At 39.3% G+C, this 22,161-nt stretch overlaps 1 protein-coding gene across 2 annotated transcripts in view; it reads right to left on the minus strand.

Annotated features, from left to right (window-relative positions):
- The window catches only part of LOC103370984 (nck-associated protein 5-like), a 78,422-nt gene that overhangs the window by 43,295 nt on the left and 12,966 nt on the right, over positions 1-22,161 (minus strand). For both annotated transcript variants that reach the window (XM_008300187.1, XM_008300186.1), the window contains exons 2-3: positions 15,414-15,549; positions 4,427-4,517 (exon numbers count right to left, since the gene is read on the minus strand). In XM_008300187.1, the coding sequence (XP_008298409.1) occupies positions 4,427-4,517; positions 15,414-15,442 (120 nt within the window). In that variant the 5' untranslated portion in view covers positions 15,443-15,549. The remainder of the gene's footprint in view (positions 1-4,426; positions 4,518-15,413; positions 15,550-22,161) is intronic.

Here is a 22,161-nt window from a genome sequence, read left to right on the forward strand (position 1 = left end):
TTTTTAGAGCCACAGAAGTGGTGAGCATTGCAGAAGATCTGAAGAAATGCAGTGAAAATATTCTTTTGCAAATCTTAAAACACACTGTTATAAGCTTATAGGTTATCATTTATTCATATCTTAATCATCTATTGATAATGAGTTACTTATATGTTTACTTATTTTCAGAGAAATAAATATTTCCATCATTCAAAACAAGTTAATTAAAAACGCTAATTTCCAACAAGGTTAAGAGCATCACTGAGACGAAGGAAACGACAACTTGTTATGAATTTCTTTTCATAAATAATTGGCAAATTCACTGCATGACTTAAATAAATGAAAGTTCAAGGTGTGTTGACATAGACGGGTTTGGGAGCCTGTCAATGGTATCAAACAACACAAACATCTATGGCTTATTAAGAATTGCCAGCGAACCTGCCATGAAAGGCTTGTAGCAATCAAGAGCACCCAGACAAAATCAACTCAGGCACATAGAGAACATGCAAGACTGTGCATAGAACGGCCCGAGTCAACCAGGAGGCGTAAACCCAGAACCTGCTTGGTGTGAGGCGACGGCACCACGCTGCCCCAAATGATTGCTGTTTTTGACGATGATATCAGAGCAGAGGGGCCGTCGACAGCTCTCTGTTCAAAAGTTTAAATGCAAAGTCTCTCTTTAGCGAAGTCACAATTCACCTGATTTGTTTTTCTCCACTTGAGTCGGATCTCTAAATATGATTTATTAACGTTATGAATGTTTTATCACAGTGGCATTTCTCCATGGCGCTTTTTCCTGACCCGAGTCTACATTTACCTCAGCGGGCAAATTTAGAAGTGAAATTATTTACAAGATCCCTGACTGAAACTGAAGTGGGAGGAGGTGTGAAAAAGGAACGCTGAATAAATGATTGTGGTGCATTTTAAGTGCCTCACAAGGATAGCAATCTCAAAGAAACATGAGAACAATTAGAAAGAACGCCTGCCTTCACCAAGTCAGAAATGTTGAAACCCCTGAGGATTCAGTCCATAGTTATTCAAAACACAACATGATGCTGTAGAGCTGTTCATCTGAGTCCGTCATCATGAATGTTAAAATCACCAGCAATAACTGTGGCGGCTGTGGAAGCATGCAAACTGTACACCGGGGCCATCCTCGAGATGTGCGGGTTAAAATTGGGGAGGTTCCCCCAAGTCCAAGCTTTTGTCAGGAGCGACAAGCCGAAGATGTTCAAGGGTCTTCAAATCAAGTACGTTAGATGCTCGGATCATGTACTAAAGCTTTTGGACAATAATGGGAACATCGCTGAAGAACTCAGCATCAAGTGGAACATGGACAGCATGCACAAGAGAGACAAAATAGACACAAGAGACAAAAGAGTCCAAATGAGCGGTTGGACCCGAAGCACAAGAATCGTAAGGCGAGCCCCGCCACTCCTCACCCCAACACACCCGAAACAACACACGAAAAGACACCCAACACCAAACAGCCCCCAGCACCGCACATCGCAACCCACAAGCCAATGAAGGAGCAACGACTATCAAATCTAAAATGCACGGCACAAAAGAGGAAACTAAATGAAAAAGGAAATTGTAAACTGCACAGTCAAAGTGAATGCAAATCTGAGACAACAACTGGCTAAAGTCATCAAAAACCTTTTCATAGTATTTAAGTGGGCCATAAATGTTTAAGAATGAAGAAAAACATTTTCAAAAGAAGCAAAGTAAAAAATAATGACAATAAAGATGTCCGTTAGTATAGAATAGATAAACTGAAACAGGTATGGGTTTCATGGACATCTGCACTGTAGGTCTAATATTCCCTCCAAAGACATGACAAGATCTTTGGTAAAGCTACATTTACTGTGGTAAAGCAGATTTTGCTCTGCATCCTTCCTGAGACGGTAGACGGGCAACAGTTTGCTGGTGAAGAGAGCGAAGCGTTTAGCAAATCAAACAGAGACTTTTCCCCAGAAACTGGTGGGCAAAATGAAGGACAAAAAAACAACTTTCATTCAACCGGTGGGTAGAAAAAGTCTCCACTGGGTTGCCTGTGGTGCCCTGTGCCTGCTCAATTCTATAATGACCTCTTAAGTGCCGGAGTGTGTGAGCGATTCATGAGAGGAGTCCTTGTTACAGCTTTTAAAGATTCATGTTTTTATGGACAGAGAGCGGCAGCGGCGGCGGCGGCAAAGCAGGAATTGGCAGCGAGCTCAGTGGGAGAGGTCAGATATGACTTTTCATGTCCTTGTGATTATGCACTTTTGAGAAAGTGATTCTGCCGAAGCCTTGGGTTTCTTTGTGTGTTCTTTCGTGTAATGTTTAATCCCAGTTTTCCGTGTTTATTGGCTTTTCTAACTGACTGTGGCTCATACTAGAGACATCAAGTCATCAGAAACAGAACCTCATATTGTAAAAAGCCATGTTTTTCTCCATCTGCCCACTGCTATCAACATAACATTTTAACTACCTGTAAGAGGACCATGGTTGGGTTATTGATATCTAGTGCTTACGTCAGACAATTTGGTGAACATTATGAATTTTAAAGAATCCAGTATAAAGCTGGTAAAAACCAATACAAGCAAACAAATTTCACTGAGCAATCAGAAAGAGATTTGAAAGTGCACAGTAGACATAAATGCTCTCTGATTGGACGAGTATTTCTGTTGATCCAGGCAGACATTCAGCATTACAAGGCTGCTTTGTTTACATACATAAAGCTGAGTGGAACATCTTGAAAGAGTATTTCAGGTTTGCTCCTTAACCGGCACAAATTCCCCATCTGCTCAACAAACGTCCTGTAATGCTCAGTGAAAGCATATGTAGTGTACATACAGTCGTTCTCAAATGTATTCATACCCTTCCATTAAAGAAAAGTCAAAATTCACAATAGTCACTCAAATAACTAGAAACTGAAAAAAGTAATAATAAATAAAAAATTGCTAAATTATAATTTTGTGAAATACGACATTGCTTTTGAATTGGGGTTGAAAAGAATAATTTAAAAAAATAAATAAATAAAAAACTGTCTCGGGCAAATTAGAGCACTTTGCTGATGAGCAGTGAGCCAAAATCAAAATACCTGTCAACAGGTGCAGAAGTCTGACTGAGAGTTACAGAAAACACTTGATAGCAGTGATTGGCTCAAAGGTTGTTCAACAAAATATTAGTTTACAGGTCCCATCATTCTTGTTTGCTTCATTTTTTTGTTGTTGTTGTTGTTTTATATATCTGTTGAACCATAGTTCAGAAGCAATGTCATGGTTTTCATACATTTTTTATTTATTATTACTTTTGTATATGAATACATTTGAGGATGGCTGTACTGTCATTGTGTGTTTGATGCTGCATTGCACTTTAATGAAAAAAGAACACACAAGAAAAAAATTCTTGTTCTTCCATACCGTGGAGTATCATTTATCTAGAATTTTCTTTACAAATTTAGACTTAAATAAAAGCTTTACCTTATTTGAATCATTGAGGGTTAAACATTTTCTGTCCTCATGTTTTCTTTGTTTGCTTGATGAAATATTTGACTGACATCATTTTAATTGCTCTCTGCAATAATGATAAGTGTAAAATTGCAGAAATTCAAAAAAGAGGACCAACGATAGCAGCATTAAAAGGATCGAAGATGGATAAAGCTGAGACCACTAATTCTGAGACTAATTTGCATTTGTCATATGGTTCATTAGTTCTAATGATTTGCACTTTGAACTACACCACATCAACACAACTCATAAATAACATTAGAGCTGATGTTCTGAGGTGTGCGTAATGTGGACATCTCTGTAACACTGTTTACATTGTGGGGGGACTCACCTCCATCAGGGGACACGATGCATGTCTCCATAAGGTAAACTATTTAATTACAGAAGTAATTAAAACAACGCTCACTTTGATGAGACTACGTATTCATTCCACTATCCCTGCCTCATACATTTTCATGGCTAAATATTGATTTAGGTGCATCACAGCTACTGGTTCTGAAACCACGCAGCACTTCTCCAAGAGAAACACATATAACCAGCACAAGAAAAGCCTAACCATGCCACTTAGATCATAATGTTGACCGAGCATATTATAGAGCTGATTCTCAACATGACGCCATTATTTGAAGAGGAATTTTAAATGCATTCCGAGGTGAGATCAATAGTATATCTAAAACTGAATCATCCCCATTGGTTTCTGTGTTATATTTGCAATCTAGGTGATGAAAAGTGAAAAAAAAATCAATTGTTCATATATTTTGTTCTATCAGTTCATTATGTTATTGCAAAAAAAAATGCTGCTAATGCTACAGACCGACTTTATTTCACAGGCGTTTTCTGAAATGTTGAAGATAAGATTTCAGTTGATTGATGGGTAACTGTAGAGACAAAACATCACTGTTACAAAACCGTAAAAACTGACTTCATCTTGTGGTGGCTGGAGGTCTTTGCGGTACCTTGTATGCTTTCATGAGGTCCAGTGGGTCCACCTTGGGCCCCTCCAGTGAGTCCTGGTTCTGTAGTATCGTTCGCACCGTCTCCTCCATGCTGTGGTCAAGAAAACACAAAGAGGCAAAGTGGTTTAAGTAAAATCTACTCAATGATTGATGAATGATATCAATCTCTACAGAGCATGTAAAAGGCTGATCATCAGGGGCAGTTAACAGGCATACTTCATATTTTAAAGTTATTTTTTAGGCCCCGCCAGAACTTGTAACCATAAGAGGTTGCAGGTCGATTGGCATGCAATTGCAAGAATGTTTGACTTTGGTGTGACGACTGAGTTTGTGTCATGCTAGCAACTGTGCTTACATGCACTGCAGCTGTGCTTAGGCTTAGTGGTGCTCTGAGCTAAATGCTACCATCAGTTAACGGGCTTGCAATTGCAATGCTAACATGTTTAGCAAGTACGAATTTGTATTATGTCCCATTGGCTAGGTTATAATAAACATCAAGCATATAGCAGAAGCTGTATGGGTCAGTAACTCCTCCATGGTTGGTACATACGATTGGCCCTGAAACACTACTCTGTGGGTCTCAATGCTGATTGGTTAAGTCTGGAATAACTCAGGACAAAACACGCAATTCTTCCGTTCTCTGGATGTTAACGTCAAACAACTGTGTTCTGTATAACATTGGCGTCTTCAACATAAAATTCAACATTAACTCTCAAATAACAAACCTCTAGTGTTGTATTGCCCATTTGTTTATAGAATTGGAGTAATGCCTAGTAACCAGAATTTGTCATAGCTTTGGCGCCCTCTGAGTTAATGTAGCAGTCAAAACTGTCAGACAGCTCAAATGAAGCAAAAGGACCAAAGGGCTGATTATAGGGCTGCACCTGTAAGCATTTGCACCACCTCACATTTGCCCCAAGCACTCATGTCAGGATATTCTGATGTCTAGTGACCAGAAAAAAATGAACTAAAACACAAAAACAGAGGAAAAATTACAGGTTCATCACCGTCATTTGGATTTAACATCTGGGGACCAAGAACGATTGTAGAAAAAATGTTTGCAAACCAATCCAATATTAAGTTATTGAGAAATTTCAATGGACCACCTTGTTGACTGAGCCATCCCTTAAGCCTTGCAACAAGTAAGGCTGACAAACATTCATACAACAGCGTGTGTTTCCAAGACAATCACAGTGGAAAATTTAGGTTTGTTTACTCACTCTTAGAGCATTCTCGGTGAAATTTGGACTGATCTCTGACTGCAGCCCTCTGTTCTGAGGTTTGTTGATGGAACAGTGCCTTTGTTTACATCTGACTAACCGACCAAATGTCCCTTTATGTAATAGTTTATGACACTGTATGGAGACGTTAACAATGTCTGCTGTACAATCTAATTTTTTATGGCTCACTGGACGCAGTAATGAAGTTTGCTAATTGGAAGCAAAGGTGTAGAACTGGGGGAATGCGAAGCTGATAAAGCGGTCGATCTATAATAGAACGTCTTCACACTTCATAATTTTATGCTGACTGCATGAAAGTTTGACATCATCATCGGAGGAGCTGCCCGAGAGATGCCTTGACCTACGGTGTTCCACATTTCCTCATCCATACCCGATGACAGAAGGTAGACTGGTAAAAGAAAAAGAGCCGTGAGAGGGTGATGATATGAAAAAAAGCTTCGTATAAGTCATACGTGATCATAGATCCGCTAGTAAAATGCTAAAAATGTTGATTGATGATAAACAAGGAAAATGTGTGTTTATCTGATTTCCTGAAATCACCACGATTCTCTAACTTGTTGTCAGACGTATTCATGAAAAATTAAACACTGCCCCTTAAACATACAAAAACTGATGGAGGAAGTGGAAACCAGACGTCAACACAGAGCGGTACTCCTGATTTATAATGCTGATGTGGCAAACATGTTAGCAAATTCTTTCAGCAGATATTGAGCAACATTGGGTTTCATTGAAAATATCCTGTAGCTGCTGAAGACGCCACCATGTACACCAGGCAGTTGTTAACTTTGTCTGGTGTTGGAAGAATTCATTGTGTTTATGAGGTGCTGCCTGTTTGTGACGCATAACAGTAAAATTATAGCTAATATTTCTAAAAAAAACAGTTGTACTGCTTTGATATTCAGGCGGCATCTCACCCAATTCAAACTCGTATTTAAAGATGGGTGACATACGATCCGATGTACAACATAGAAACCTACACCTTGAAGTGCAAAACAACCATTAAAGCCCTGTTTTCCGAAATGCACATATTAATAGGACTCCAAAATACCCATAATACTTCTGTTGACATTTCCTCAAAAGGCTCCACTGTATCAGTGTGGCGTTGTGTTCGCCTGTGATTTGGTAATTGTTTTCCCTCTGAGCGGTGTATGCTTGATAGACGCTGACCATGTTTCCCCGTAAAGTCGCACGCAGTGACATTTTGCCTCGTCACTTCACGAGCAGCCGTTTCCCCTGTTTGATGCATGTGGCACGGCCATTAGCGCCAGTGTAGCCGCTGACTGTGAGCGCGCCATTAGCTCCCCCGCCCCGAGTCATTGCCACTGACCTGAAACAAACCCGTCCGGAATGGAAACAGCGGGTGAGGTGGCGGTTGGAGGGAATAATGCAGAACTCTAGGATTCTATGCGCTCAAAGTCTAGATAGATAACTTTGAACACATTACTTATTTTATTCTGTCTGAAAGGCCAGATGTGAAATGCAGATGTTCTCATGTGCTGCTCAATGGTTTCAACGGGCCATTAGCGCTGTCAGAGGTTGGAAGTTCAAATTTCACTGGGAGTCTGCATTTGTGGGGCTTCGACTGAGCCGCACTGGATCTGAGTGTATCCTCCAGATGAAAGATGCTATAAAACTTTAAATTCATGTCAGACCACATGTGGAGAATTTACTGCAGGATCTACTGTGTTATGGAGTCGAATGCTGTATGTCTGTGTCATGGTAATCCTCAGGGCTTCAGCAAAAGGCAGCTCGACTTCCTTTTAGCTTCTTAAAGACGTTTAACCTCTCATCCAAGAGACTCAGAACCGAGGAAGCGGCCTGAATGAGAAGTGAAGCATCTTCAAGAACCAAAAAAGAGGTCCAGCTGTCTTCTACGAAATCGTTGACTGCTGCAGTTTGTGCATGTTTATATGATGTCACAAGATCATTTTTGAGAAAAATGAACAGTCAGTCAGCTTAATGCTAACATTTGCTCCGCTGAGTTGGATCTATTTTCTGAGAAATAGATCCTCATTCACCAGCAACAGCAAAAAAAACAAACAAACAAAAAACTAAACACGTGTCAGTCAAACTTGATGAGGAGCAAATCGGACTCTGTCTGAAGAAAACAAAATTTAAAGTTGGGTTAAATTTAAAGTAAAATTTTGCTTTTTAATTTTGTTTTTTTTATGTATTTAAAACTGTAAAGATGCTTCAATGTTGTGTCATAATCTGAATGAGTTCTCCCAAAACGCTGTGAAGGGACAGACAACACAAAATGTTGATTCATGACTAACACTGCATTGGTTGTTGACAACCTGTATCAGTGTCATATGACGTTATACAACTCTGACCTGCAGCTGAGCTCTATGACACCGCATCGCAGCCCAGTCTCACAAAAAAAAAAATGTAATAGCTACATTGGTCCACACAGCAAAAAAAGCTGCGAAATTATAAAAAGTTAATGTTTTTATAGAGGCAGATGTCATCAAACTAGCAATGTAGAAAACAACCCTGTGTAGTTTAATGCAATCCATGATCTTTTCCTAAACCTAACCAAGTAGTGTGGTGCAGAAGCTTCACAAACTAGTTTTGTACAGAAAAGTAAACTGCGACTGAAAACAACATTGGTCAAACCCTGTGGTTTATGCTCCTGTGGACTTTGTTGCTCTTTATATGGTGAAAGAAACTTATGAGTCATGTGACATGAAACTTGCATAATAAATGACATGGATGCTGGCTAACAGAAAGACTGGGCATCTGATTATTTTACAGCTTTCATTGTGAAACTAATCACTTTTTACCTTTACATATCCCAGTGTAATTTAATATGGCACTTCATTTTCATCATTATGTTTTTAGGAAAAGTCAATACTGTCACATAATTTTGCATATACTCATTGCACTACTTTTAATCATTCATATTTTTATGCATGTTTATATAACTATTGTGCAGGTTCTGTAAAGATTGTTGTAGTCTGCTGCACCTCTTCCAACATGCAGCCACACCCCCTCAAGACTCTGTTTTTAGTACAATAACAGACTCAGTAAAGACGCAACATCATTGGCGTCACCTTTTCTACATGTCCACTGCTGGGGTTAATGGAAAGCTGAGATTACATCAAGTCCAGAAACACAGGTTTCACTCACTTCTTTTCTCTGACAAAGAACATTTATGGTTGGTTATGTCAAAAAAAACATTTTGCTGTCTCTTCTCTTACTCCAGTAGTTTTTTCAGATACTTTCATACTTCCCATCTCTCTGCATCGCTGACCTCTCAGCTCAGCCGTCTTTTCGACTCGTCCCTCAACAACCTGAATAGAATTAAACATTTGATGCCATCCTCTTTCACCACCAATCACCGAAATGGCAGTACAAAGGTCAAATCTACAGCACTCACTCCATCAGAGTAAATCATCCTGTGTGCCGTCTATAAATAAATAGAATGCAAAATGTCATAAGTAGCATTATACATTATTCAGTTATGTTTTCACAGAACCTGAGTCTCAGCATCTCTAAGTGCAACTGTCACAGTACCAGAGCTGGTCGTCTTTGTCTCACCACACCTGCACTTCATGGAGCCACACAAGCCCACCTGATTCCTATCAAAATTCATGTTATTCTCATCAATATTTCATTCATTGCCATCACTTCCTTCCCACTCATTCCTCACTCACCCCATGCTGCTCTCCTACCGAGTGCTAGTCATTTGAAATGAGGCTAACCGCACGAGTCCTTGCCGCTTTCAGTTCACAGTTACTCGTCATTCCACGTTTGCGGTTGGGCACCGAAGGAAAAGTGGGTCTGCTGGGCTCTCTGTGGATTGTGTTGAAAATGATGCGCAGCTGAGTGCCCTGAGAAAGTGAAAAACAAGGCCACACCCTGTCTGACTAACAAGGCCTCGTACTCTTCACGCCATCCCAGCCTCATGACTGCTGTCTGGCAGGAGAGACATCTGCGGTCTGACTGTCCCGCAGGTCTCGTTGCAGAATTGCTGCTTAATGAGCACCGAATTCTTGTGCTTGGCTCTCACTCAGCTACTAGGAAACAGGAATTGTTTACTGAAGTCTACTACAGGTCCTCCATTGTGGGTTAACTCCCACCACAAACTGTAGTTATGTTTGTGATGAATATACTAGGTCAGCATTTCCTTTGACAACAATCAGCTGTCAACCAGCCAGCCAGCGAAGATGAGGAACTGATTTCACTCACTATGTCCAAAAATAGCCGACTGTGAATCTACCTAAGGATTCAATTATTCTCAGTTTTAGTGGGGTTTTACTGTTAGCTAATAAACTGATGCCTCTTGAGATAATGATCTCTTTTGTAGGTAAGACAAGGCCATATAGTCATGACAAAACAGCTAAAGGGGGCACCACGTAAAATGTGGGAACCCACAAGAGACCCTCAGATTAAAACTGCTTTCATTAACTAAGTAGATTACTAGCAACATCACTGCAAAAATCACAGGTAGCACAATAATAAAACATGTTTTGAACATCATAAATCATGCTTTTAATCAGGGGAGATCCCTTGTTTTTGGGTTTCCTGCACATTTTTGCAGCGGCCACTTGGTTGACTGAATTAGGAGATCTACTTTGACTGAACAACTCTGAGTTAACTGGTGAGCTGGGAAGAGTAAAACTTGAAGTACATCCAACATTTTAGACTATGGGGGCATGAAAACATTCTAGTACTTCCTGAAATGCTGCAGCTTTGATTGACTGTAATTGGCAGGCTTGTGATTTGGAAAGCATTTCAATCCAACTGTTGTGGCAAAAAGTAAAACATTTAAAATACATCTGATTCTTAAAATATCTATTTTATTGGCATTCGTCATTGTTTTCATTCATGATTTAAGAATATGTTGTCTAGTGTACGCACACTTTACATCTCAAACATAGACACACATGTGCAGCGATGCATGTATTTACAGTGTGTATGTAATGCTGCTCCAGTGGCCATGCAGATATGCTTCTTAAATGGAAATGACCCTTCCTTCTCACCAGAGGGGCTGCTGCTGCTGCTGCTTTGTAACATTTTGCTGCAGGCGACACTTTCCAAAGCATGACTCTCAGTCATCATGCATAACAATGTATGAATGAATGGCCTAGTTTCCCCCTTAAGTAGTAATGTGACCCCTTTCCCTACTTCCGTGGTAACAGAAACAGTGCATGCACACACTGTGTGAGGAAGCATTACATTGGTATCCTGCTCTCAGTCTTTATCTACAGAACACTGAGGTATTTGAGTGCATTTAAGCATGGTATCCGTACTGAGAAGCATTACTTTCAGTCGACAGCTCGATTATATCTGTGCTACATAATCCCATGTCTTATTGTATGATTGTGATACCCTAATGATTTTCTTAAAATTGAGAAATGAACAATAAAGAAAAACCTTAAAATGTGTAGGAGGTATGTAATGTATCTGCTTTGACATAAATGTTTTACTTTTATTGAGATTCAGCAAGAATTTTTATGACAAAAGGAAGTAGACCAGATAGACAAGACAGCTTTACACCAATTAAAACTAAAATAATGTTAAATTTAAATAAAGAAAAAAAGACATTACAATAAAAAATACTAATAGTTCAGGTGACACACCGGGAAAACTCTCTGATTTGGTGTTTTGCTGCTGCAGTAGTTGATCTATCAAACTGAAACTACACAGATGTTTGCATGTGGAAGATGTCCAAAAGAAATAAATAAACCCCAGTCGATGTGAATTTTTTAGTGACAAAGTTGTTTTGTGAATAAAATATGAGACAGAAAGTATCCTCCAGAGCTTCTCCAGCACCACTCAAGGGCCCTTCGAGACCAGCAAATTAGTATTTCAACAGAACACTAACAGTCAGGATTTACTCAAAAAGGCTGCTTTGGATGAGACACGGCGCATAACAAGATTAAATTGAGCTAAAAATACGCAATAATTGAGCGAGGCCATTTAAACAAAGCCTGCAATTTAGTGGAAGCTTTATCTGTTATTTTTTTTAAATTTATAAAAGCAGGTTTTTTTTTTAAAGATATCTTTTTGTAATTCTAGGCTGTGCTCTGACACATCACCTTGTGCTAATAAGCAAAAAGAGAGAAAAAAGAACCACCACTATCTACTGCAATTTCCCTAAATATTGGGCAGCGGCTCAAATATTGTCTGCATGGCAGGGGGTGAATTAACTTACAGACACAAATCACTGGGGCCTAATCTCACACCTCGCTGAGCATATGCAGATGTGATTGAACTTGGATCATGAGGCACCGTCAGTAGCCTCAGAAATGGCTGGACATAATGCTCGCTTATTATTCCCCTTTATCACATGCTGGGCGGAGAGATCAATGAGCGGGGGACACAGTAGTAGCCTCACACTGCAGACGGCTGACATTTCATATCGTGTTGTTGGGTACGACAATGAAACGGAGTGGATTTTCATTTTTTTTTCCTCAAAGGCGGTCTTTACATGTAGTGGCCTCTCAAGTTAATGAAAGCGTTGGATGTCACCACAGTAGCCCAGCAGTTCATCACACTGGGCGGGCGAGTGCTTTGATTGATGTGAAGTATCCATTGTTTGTTGCTCGGCTGGACGGTTTGTCATTGGGCTGTGGCCGCTGGCTTTTAATCTGCTAAGATATAAGGTGCTGTGTTGCGGGAAACTTTCTGAAACATTAGATGGCTTTCCACTGCAGGGACTCCAAGCAGACAGGAGGTGGCACGAAGGTTTACAGGAACAGCCCCGTAATCGTCCATTTGTTTTTTTTTATTGCGGTGTAGGATCCAAAAAAATGACAAATTGTAGTTACTGGACTCCAGTTATGTGAGCATGTAGATAATAAAACAATGGGGGTTTGCTATGCTCAATGAATATTACAATGAATTTCATGTTGGTGGTTTTGGAGACTGTAGACACTTGTTCCTCCACAAGTTTAATTAGTTGAGACAGCGTTTTTTTCAGGGTAGTTCTGAAGTACCGTCCGTGGAATAGGCATTTTTTTTCTCTGCTGAAAATGCCCTGGAAGAGGTTCTACATTGGCGGTACTACCATCAGAACAGCTCATTGCAATTGACTGCAGAACTTCATGTCACTGTAACGAGCAAGTATGCCACACGGGTAACACTTTATAATAACTATCCGTTATAACTAGTTAATAGATCATTTTGAAATTGTTAATTAGTGAATTATTAACCACTTGTTAAGTGTTTGTTAATAGTTTGTTGATGATTTATAACTATGCCTTATAGATAGTTAATAAGCCATTTACAAACTGTTAGTAAATGAGTTATAAATGACTTGTTAACTGTATATTAATGATTTACAGCCATACCTTATAAACCAGATCATGAATAAGCCATTAGTGAATTACTTACTAATGACTTGTTAAGTATCAGTTAATAGTTTATATATGTTATTGGGATGTTATTCTGAAGTTCCAACTCTTCCTCATTTATTAACTGCTGGTAAATGAGGAATAGTTGCAACTTTAGAATAATGTCTCAATAACATACATAAGCTTATAACTAATACTTAACTACTACATTAACTCACACTTTACAGATCACTTGTTAATAGTTTGTTAACCATCTACTAATACCAATGAAGCTTTGTAGAACAGCAAATGGGTGGAACAAGTTCAAGGTACAGAAATTTGATGTGATATTTAAAATATCACAGTTTTGTAACTCAACCCTCTTCCACCCATAGACTTTTCTGTGTATTATATTTTACCAAAGACATACAACAGATAGAATGTTAAACATTGTCTTTAATCTATGAGGAATAAATGAGGAATAGTTGCAACTTTAGAATAACATCCCAATAACATATATAAACCATTAACTGATACTTAACAAGTCATTAGTAAGTAATTCACTAATGGCTTGTTCATGATCTATGACTGGTTTATAAGGTATGGCTGTAAATCATTAATATACAGTTAACAAGTCATTTATAACTCGTTAACTAACAGTTTGTAAATGTTTATTAACTATCTATAAGGCATCGTTATAAATCATCAACAAACTATTAACAAACACTTAACAAGTGGTTAACAACTCACTAGTTAACAGTTTACAAATGATCTATTAACTAGTTATAACGGATACTTATTATAAAGTGTTACCGGCACACGTAACAGCTTGAGGGTAGACGCTGTCCCATAATTTAAATAAACAATGAATTGGATTTGTAAGAGTCTATGTGTTGATCATCAGACTTTAAAATCAGCTCTCACGTACAACTTTCATAGAGGTCTGATTAGGAATTGGCTCTGCACAAAAGACAAGTTAAATTTAGAATACTAACATGGGATAAAAAATGATCTAGATACTGAAAAAATACTGACAGAACATATGAGTTGTGTGTTGTTGTACAGCTGCAATGGTCAAGCTCATTTACCTGAGAAAAAAGCTGTTTGCTTTGCTAGACAACATGGCTTCAGTGGTAGAACAGGTTGTTCACTAATCAAGAAGTTTTCTCCCCTGGTCTACATGCCAAAGTGCCCTCGGGCAAGACACTCAACTCCAAGTTGCTCTCGAGGCAGGCCAACACTTTTGTGTTTGTGAATGGTTAAAAGAGAAACACATTAGGCTGCTGTCCACTGCAGAAACATCCAGGCAGATTGTTGGAATTACACGAAACCCGCGTCTGTCATAAACATCAACTTACTTGCAGTTGTGAACAAAAGTTTCCAAACAATTGTAAAGACCATGTCTATCGTGGCAGTCTTGAGTTTTTATACCTCTGAATTTTCTGACGGAATCATTGAACCCCATGTGTCTTTGTCACAAAAAACAGTAATGCATTTTGGTTCTTTGACAGATGTATCATAGGCTTTCTGGAAATATAACCAAAAAAAACTGCTGGGTCTTGAAACTGTGTCCAAGAACTGACCTTGTGGCCGATGATTTTAGGTTTTCCTGAAGAATGTGGAGGCAACCTTCCTACTTCATTTTTCCACTGGCAGCAAAACAGCCCCAGAGCATGATACTGCCACCACCATGCTTGACAGTAGGTGTGGTGTTCTGCTAAATAGATATTTCTTTTGTTTTATCTAAGTTTATATGACCACAGAACTTTCCTCCAGAAGGCCTTTTCCTTGTCCATGGGATCAGCGGAAAGCTTCAGTCAAGCCTTAAGGTGTTGCTTCTGGAAGAAGAGCTTCCTTCTTGCATGGCAGCCTCTCAACCCATGGTGATGGTAAACATCCTTCACTGTAGACACTCATACCTTTGTCCCAGCAGCTTCTAATCCATTGCAGACCTGCTTTTTGCTGATTCTTGGTTGGATTTTCACCATTATGACCAACTGTCTCTCAGCAGCAGGTGATAGTTTGTGTAAACTTTTGTTCACGACTGTATGTTGATAAATGTCAGTCCTAAAATTAGTTTACAATCATTAGCGCTAACAACTGGACAGCTGTTGCGCAACAGACGATGGAGAACTGTGAGACATGCCTAACTCTGGATACTGCTCGTGGCACAGGAGAGCATCATTTGTGGGTCGAGTGTATTGTGTGTTGGCAGCTGTAGGTTCATTAACGTGGTCTCAAGACCACAATTGCACAGGGACAGGGCCATTGTAAGACAGACGATGTTGACAGACCCTGGATCCACAAAAAGCTTCATTCAACCTTTTTTACAGAAGCATTTGTAAGCACATTTTGATTCTAAAAGGCTGCTGGCATTTTAAAACCCAGTCCTGGTCCAGCTCTGTAACAGTATGTGAGAGTACTTCAGCATCTGCAGCCTGGTTGTTGGTGTGGTGAAGGAGCTACCTGGAGAAGTGCTGCTGCAGTGTCACCATCTGCCGCCCACCCTGCTGAGACTTGGCCCTCTCCCTTCTCTCCACGCCCAGATGTTGTTTGTTCTCCAGCTGGGGATTATTATTATGGATCAGTGTTGTTGGCGTAGCTGTAGGGCAGAAGGAGTAAACACAGTTAGTTTGTTGTTAATCTTGCATATCATAATTCCGTTGAAAATTTCAAAGATACAGTACATCTGTTCACCACCACACCCCCCTCCCCCCCAGTCTCTCTTTAGCAGTTTGTCAGCAAGTTTACTTGTCTGAAAAGAAGCAGGACCAGCGCACTGACTCCTCCACACCTCTCCGCCTCACGCACTGTAGTTTTGAATTAGTGTCGAAATCCTTGTTTTGCCCACAGCTGACAGGCTGTGAGTTAGACAGACTCCCTGCTCATGACATTTAAGCAGGGCCTTGAGGTAAACTGTCATTTTGGAACCAAATATCTGTGTATCGCGAAAAAAAAAAAAGAAAAAAAAGCATGCTGTGATGCTGTTATGGCGGCAAAGTTTTTGGTGTTTTTAATATTATAATGCCCGCATGACCTCATCGCTGGTCCTTTGGGTGATTACCTGTCTGGACGCTAATCAACAAAACGAGGAAATTTACGACTGCTGCGACCTGTTTTTGTTCCCAACGTGTTTACGTGAGCTGCAATGAATGACCCTGTAAAAATACCAGTGATATATGAATTTTCAGCTTATCTCTATTTGCACTGTACTTGTTAAAATAATGGGGATTTTCACCATGAAAAAGTTATTTTCTTCTTTAAGATCAGTTTCGCACAATACCAAGAGGCTAATAATAATGTTACTATATAGTTTACAGCCTATTTCAAAACTAATTTCTTTGGGTTTTTTCCCCTCTTGTTTGTAGCCTCTAGTCACAGATCTGGCTGCCTGTGACTCACTTCAGCCATCAGACTGCATCAGCACCATGTAGCGCCGATGTGCAGGGAACTTGTAAAAGTATATGGACACCTGCAGCTAATCTCTGATGATAAAACTGACTTTTTTTTTGTTTAAGACTACACTAAACATTCTTTATTTTACATGATCAGAGTAAGGACATCCAGAGGGAACTGTGCCAGGATGCATCATGGGCTCCTTCCTTTGGCGTTTCTCCAGACTGATAACAGCCTCGAGGACAGAACTAGACTCTTGGGAGGTTATGCTATATCTGATCTGGCTTGGGAATGCCTCAGGATTCCCCAAAGCAAGCTGGAAAACGATGCTGAGGAGAGCGACATCCGCACCGCCTGAGACCGGCTCATGATAAGCAGCAGAAAATGGATGGATGTCATTGTCAGCGCCGCTATTACCGCCACTGTAGACCTTTTTCATGTCAGACTTTCTGATCTTTGTCTTCGAAGGTGTGATAATAAAGACTCTGTTATGTGAAAATGTAGTTTTTTACCTTCTTACCCTGTCCACATGCTGTTATTTTATATGCTAGAATAACATCATGTGTGAAATAAGCAGCCAGAACCATCACTGAGTGTTTCCTCGAGTGTTGCAGTTTGCAAATGACAGTCTCAAAAACATAGATTCAGAGCTTCAAACACAACAAACCTCTGGAAACCAATCCTGTTAACTTACTGGGTGGGACTCTCTGCATCCCCATTTTTTTCTTCATAATTAGTTTCCACACCAATACTACAACTTGCCATTGCGTAGAAAAGTTTTACTGTGTTGTAGGTGAGCTGGCGTGCTCGAGCCACAGCAGCGAGCCTTGTACATAAAAGACCTTTCCAACAGCGGACATATTTATCTGTTAGAAAAGCAAAGGTGTTGCTCATAATGTAAACATGGTCTCAGTTTTATACAGCTTTCCAGTGATCCATGACAGCTACATCTTGAACAATAACAGGGTAATTATCAGCTAATCAGCCATCATAAATGCTGTTAAGGCTATTGGTCTTCTAACACGACATGTCACAATGTCTTCTGTGGAAAAAGCCTCGCGGAGTCCTTGAATAATGAGAAACTTTGTGCCATCGTTACTGTTACAATGCCAAACTGTAGGAGACTGATATTACCAGAATGATTCACAACAGGAAGATAAAGGAGGAAAACTGAGAATACAAGGTCAGTACAAAAGATCACTTAATTAACACTTATTGTGTGTGCTTTAATTAGTTTTTTTTTTTTTTTTTAAATATATAACAGCCTTCTCTAATTATTACCCTCATTATTATTGTTGTTTTAAGGTATGCATTAAAGTCAGACATTGCTTCCTGTTTTTCTGTCCTTCAGCCAACAAGAGAAAGTAAACAAAGTGAATGAGATGAAATTTTCACTGTTGAGTATTTTTATTCTGTACCTGCAAAGTCAGGGACAAAACCACTAAAGCATACAAAAGGGAGCTGGTGGTCTAAAATAAAGTTATATGCTTCATGTAAAAATGTTAATCGAGGTTTTTCAGGATTTCGGGTTGGAAATTTGCCTTTCAGGAAACCAGGCATTGACAAGAACGTTGAATGAACACTGCCATCTAGTGGTGTCTACACATCATTACCAGAGGCTGCAGGATATTAAGTTGATTTACCAATATAACCACGTGGTGGAGAATTAACATTCAAACTCAACTTTTAGGCCTGTAGACAAGCTCTTATTTGAACATTCACAGTTCAATAAGTAGTCAGCAAGATCTGTCCTGTTGAAGAGGCTCATGTGACACCAGTGGAAGCTCCAGAACTTCTACTGAATGGACCTCACAGTGAAATTTTGCACAAGAATGTATAAAGGCTGAGTCCTTTGTAACAGCAGTCTGAATCCGACCTGGACCCTTCACTACATGACATCCCCCCTCTCTCTCTATCTCTATTCCCTGCCTTTACTACAAAAGGATTTTCAAAGGAAAGATTTTCTGGATGCAACAAAAAAGCGTGGACAAAACACAGCAGAAAGCATCTGATGAGTAACTGCTGAGTGTTTGGAAGCAGGAGCTGTTTGTACGTACTCCTTTAAAACATTTTGGGGGTTTTAAACAACATTTTTTAAAATATAAATTTCTATATATTTTTATCAAATACAAAACTGCTCAAAACAAACATGTCATAAAATGAAACAAAAAGGCTTAATTTGTTTAACACATTTATTAGACCACCCAAGGTTTATGCCACAGCTGCACTAAATTAACAGCATTGGAAATTACCGACATCATTTCTTATGTTTCTGTAACGGTTGATACACCAGTATGTAGAAGCTCCTCAACCAAAATGGTATTTTTAATGCTAAAATATAATTATTATTGTTATCCATACATTTTCAAATGAACTGTTTTACAAAAAACAACAACAAAAAAAAAAATAGTAAAGCACATTATTATTTCTTTATTAAGTTGTCAAATTATAGTTATTTACTTGCATTCCTCAACAGAAAAATTTGTTTTAGTGGTTGAATGTTATGCTAGATTAATTTCTCAGAGAAATGAAATGGTGAAATGGTGACTTCAATTTGAAATTCCTCATTCCTTGTTCAAACTGGTAAAATCTTGAGCGCTGAGAGTGAATTAAAGCACTTCATGATGCTAATCATAGGTCTAATAAATTTGTAAAGCACTGTACATTGTGGCACTGTCATTTTATTAAGCTCAAAAAATGATCCATCCATGCATTATCTACACACCGCTTAATCCTCACGAGGGTCGCGGGGGGCTGGAGTCTATCCCAGCTGACTCAGGGTGAAGGCAGGGGACACCCTGGACAGGTCACCAGTCTATCACAGGGCTACACTTAGAGACAGACAACCAAGCACACTCACATTCACACCTACAGACAATTTAGAATCACCAATTAACCTCAGCATGTTTTTGGACTGTGTGGGAGGAAGCCGGAGAACCTGGAGAGAACCCACGCTGCACGGGGAGAACATGCAAACTCCACGCAGAAAGATCCCGGTGCCCCCACCGGTACACAAACCGGCGACCTTCTTGCTGCGAGGCAACAGTGCTAACCACCTGCGCCACCTTGCAGCCCAGAAATAATAATTCTCAAGTAAAATAATCTCAAAGCAAAACATAAGCAGCCACATGTGGATGCTGTTTAGGAAACATATCGCAACTTTTTCAGAAGTTTGTACATGAACTGATATTCTAAAAATGTTTGAATCTAGTTACAGATTATAAATGTCTTTATGTTTGCTCCCAAACTGTGTTGTTTTATTTGACAAACTGGAATACAGTTTTCATTTGACGGCCTTATGTAACAATACAAATGCATCACTTTCTGCCAGTAACTCTGTCGAACACTCCCTTTAAAATGTCTGTTCTTTTTTTTGTTTTTTTTTAAAGATTACAAATAGCACAAATACTGACGTGTTTCTCAACAGTCAGCCAGCAGATGGAGTTCTTCATTCATTTTCTTCAGCAGTCCAGACTCATCTGAGATTACACCTCAGCTGCTGGTGTTAGCTGAGTCACATGGCGTCTTTAAAAGTGTCATGTGACTTTCTGTCCCGAGATAATACATCTGTGGCACTCAACGCACACGTTACACAACGCCGGCCTGAAGAAGTGTCGTCGACGGATTTGAAGAAGATGCTCTCAAGATTTTAAGCCAAAGGTTGTTTTTGTTGTTTGTTTACAAGATGTAATTCAATTTTTTTTTGCAAGATTTCACAAGTGGGTAGTTTGGAAAACCACAACAACGTTCAATTATTACAAACTGTAAAGGTTCCAATAGGAAATGAAAGCCTTCAGATGTACCTCTGGGGATGTTTCTACAGACTAACCTTTCCGAATGCCCCCCGGGGAAGCATGAAAATGTCAAGTACACATTTTCACTCAGCATAAAGTACTACCTACACGACACTAGTACCGTACAACTGACTACTGTAAATGCACATCATCGTGGGCCCATTACACTGAAGGGTCTCTATTCTTAGACTTCATCTTCTATTAATACACACACACAGTGACATGCAGTTCTTTGGACAAGCTTCTCACCAGTGTACAAATAGAACAATTACCAACAGAGACTAAACAGTGCAAGTTTCATTATCCATTCATGCATCTCAGTGGGAGTGAAAATAAAGACTTCCACCCACAATAGAGACATAAAGGGTTTGGACAGTGCCACGTATAGTATTCAGACAACAGAACTATAGTGCAAAAACCACAAGAAAGAACACTATTTACTTGCCTCTAATTTGAAAGCAGACGCAGCAATATGATACAAAAATGCTGTAAAATTTACAGAACATGACAGGAATTCACAAACTTTTGCACCGTGACATCTGCTAATAATACTGTGTAAGGCTTACGAGTAAACAGGCTAATATATCCAATAATACTGGAAACACATATTCAGATTGGATACGTGCAATAATGATAATAAAATGACATTCTGCATCTGGCTGCTCCCTGAGTTCGGACTGAATTGGGAAAAAAAAGCTTTGAGTTTCTCGGCCCCCCTGCTTGGAACATCCTACAATCGGAGCTAAAAATGTCGGAACTCATCTCCCTTGAAGCCTTTCGCTCTTTCCTAAAGGATCGACAACAGAATTCCATTCAGCAGTGCCTGTGTTTTTAGATTGTTACCAAAGTCATCGGGCACTTTATCTGCTTCATCTGTGTTTTAAACTGTTAAATTGTGTTTTAAATTGTTTCTGAAGTCATCACTCCTGCACTTCATCTGCTTACTGTCTGCACTTTCCATTTCTTAATGTTTATTTCGTGACTGTTTTGTTGTGTTTATTTGTGGACGTGTGTTACTGCCTTTCTCTGGCCTTGTGTAAGAGGTTTCGATCTCAATGGGCCTTTTATCTGGTTAAATAAAGGTCAAATAAATAAATAAAAATAACTGATTCTTTTGCACAAACTGTTGTAACTCAACACCAACATATTAGTTTTTAGGATACTGATAAACAGTAGCTTATTTATCAACCACTCGTCCCTCTTTTGTTATTGCTTCCTGCCACCTGATGAAGTTGAGTCAACTTTAGGGGTAAATATCTGGCTCTTAGCTATTAAACACTTCACCGGCAAGTCACTAAAGCTCTTTTCAGACTCCTTGGTGGCAACTGAACGTTTCGGCTTTGTTTCTGCATGAACACCCTCGTCACTTTTCTCTAACATTCTGCTTTCTCATTCTACATTTTAATTTAGCATTTATGACAAACTGAAATGTCCAATTTCAATTAAAAACAAAAACAAACTACTGCGATAAAGACGGAGAGTAACTCGTTCAAAATGATGCAACTTACTAATAATGGGCTACGTGGAATCTAGGTTTCAACGAAATGTTAACAGGACCTGGAGCTCAGATTGTTGCCCCCGGCTGTTTATAGGAGGCTGTCCTCTGAGTTCAATAAATACCTGCAGGATCCATATTAAACATCTTCTAGCAAGACAGCACATTTATGCACATGGAACAACAGCAGTAACGTCTCTTCTCACTTAAAATTCCAAATTATCCCTGACATGGAGATCAGCATCGAACAGGAAGTCAGACTGTGCACTTTTCTTCACCTTCAACATTTGAGCGGTCACACAGATTTTTTTTAAAGCTGCGGTTCAATTATTTGTTGAGTCCTGAGCTCACATTACAGTTCTCAGAATATTTTAGTTTTTACTGTTCATAGTTTTATCAACAAGCACGGACAGAATGATCCATGTGCAGGAAATCTTAAATAAACCAGGTAATTAGTTATTTGGACAGTTTGATAAGCTGCTTATAATTTACATCTATTCTCTTCTTTATTAGTGTGTTTTTATGTGTC

This window comes from Stegastes partitus, unplaced genomic scaffold (genome assembly GCF_000690725.1).
Source record: "Stegastes partitus isolate 25-593 unplaced genomic scaffold, Stegastes_partitus-1.0.2 Scaffold1508, whole genome shotgun sequence".
Taxonomy (NCBI): Eukaryota; Metazoa; Chordata; class Actinopteri; family Pomacentridae; genus Stegastes; species Stegastes partitus.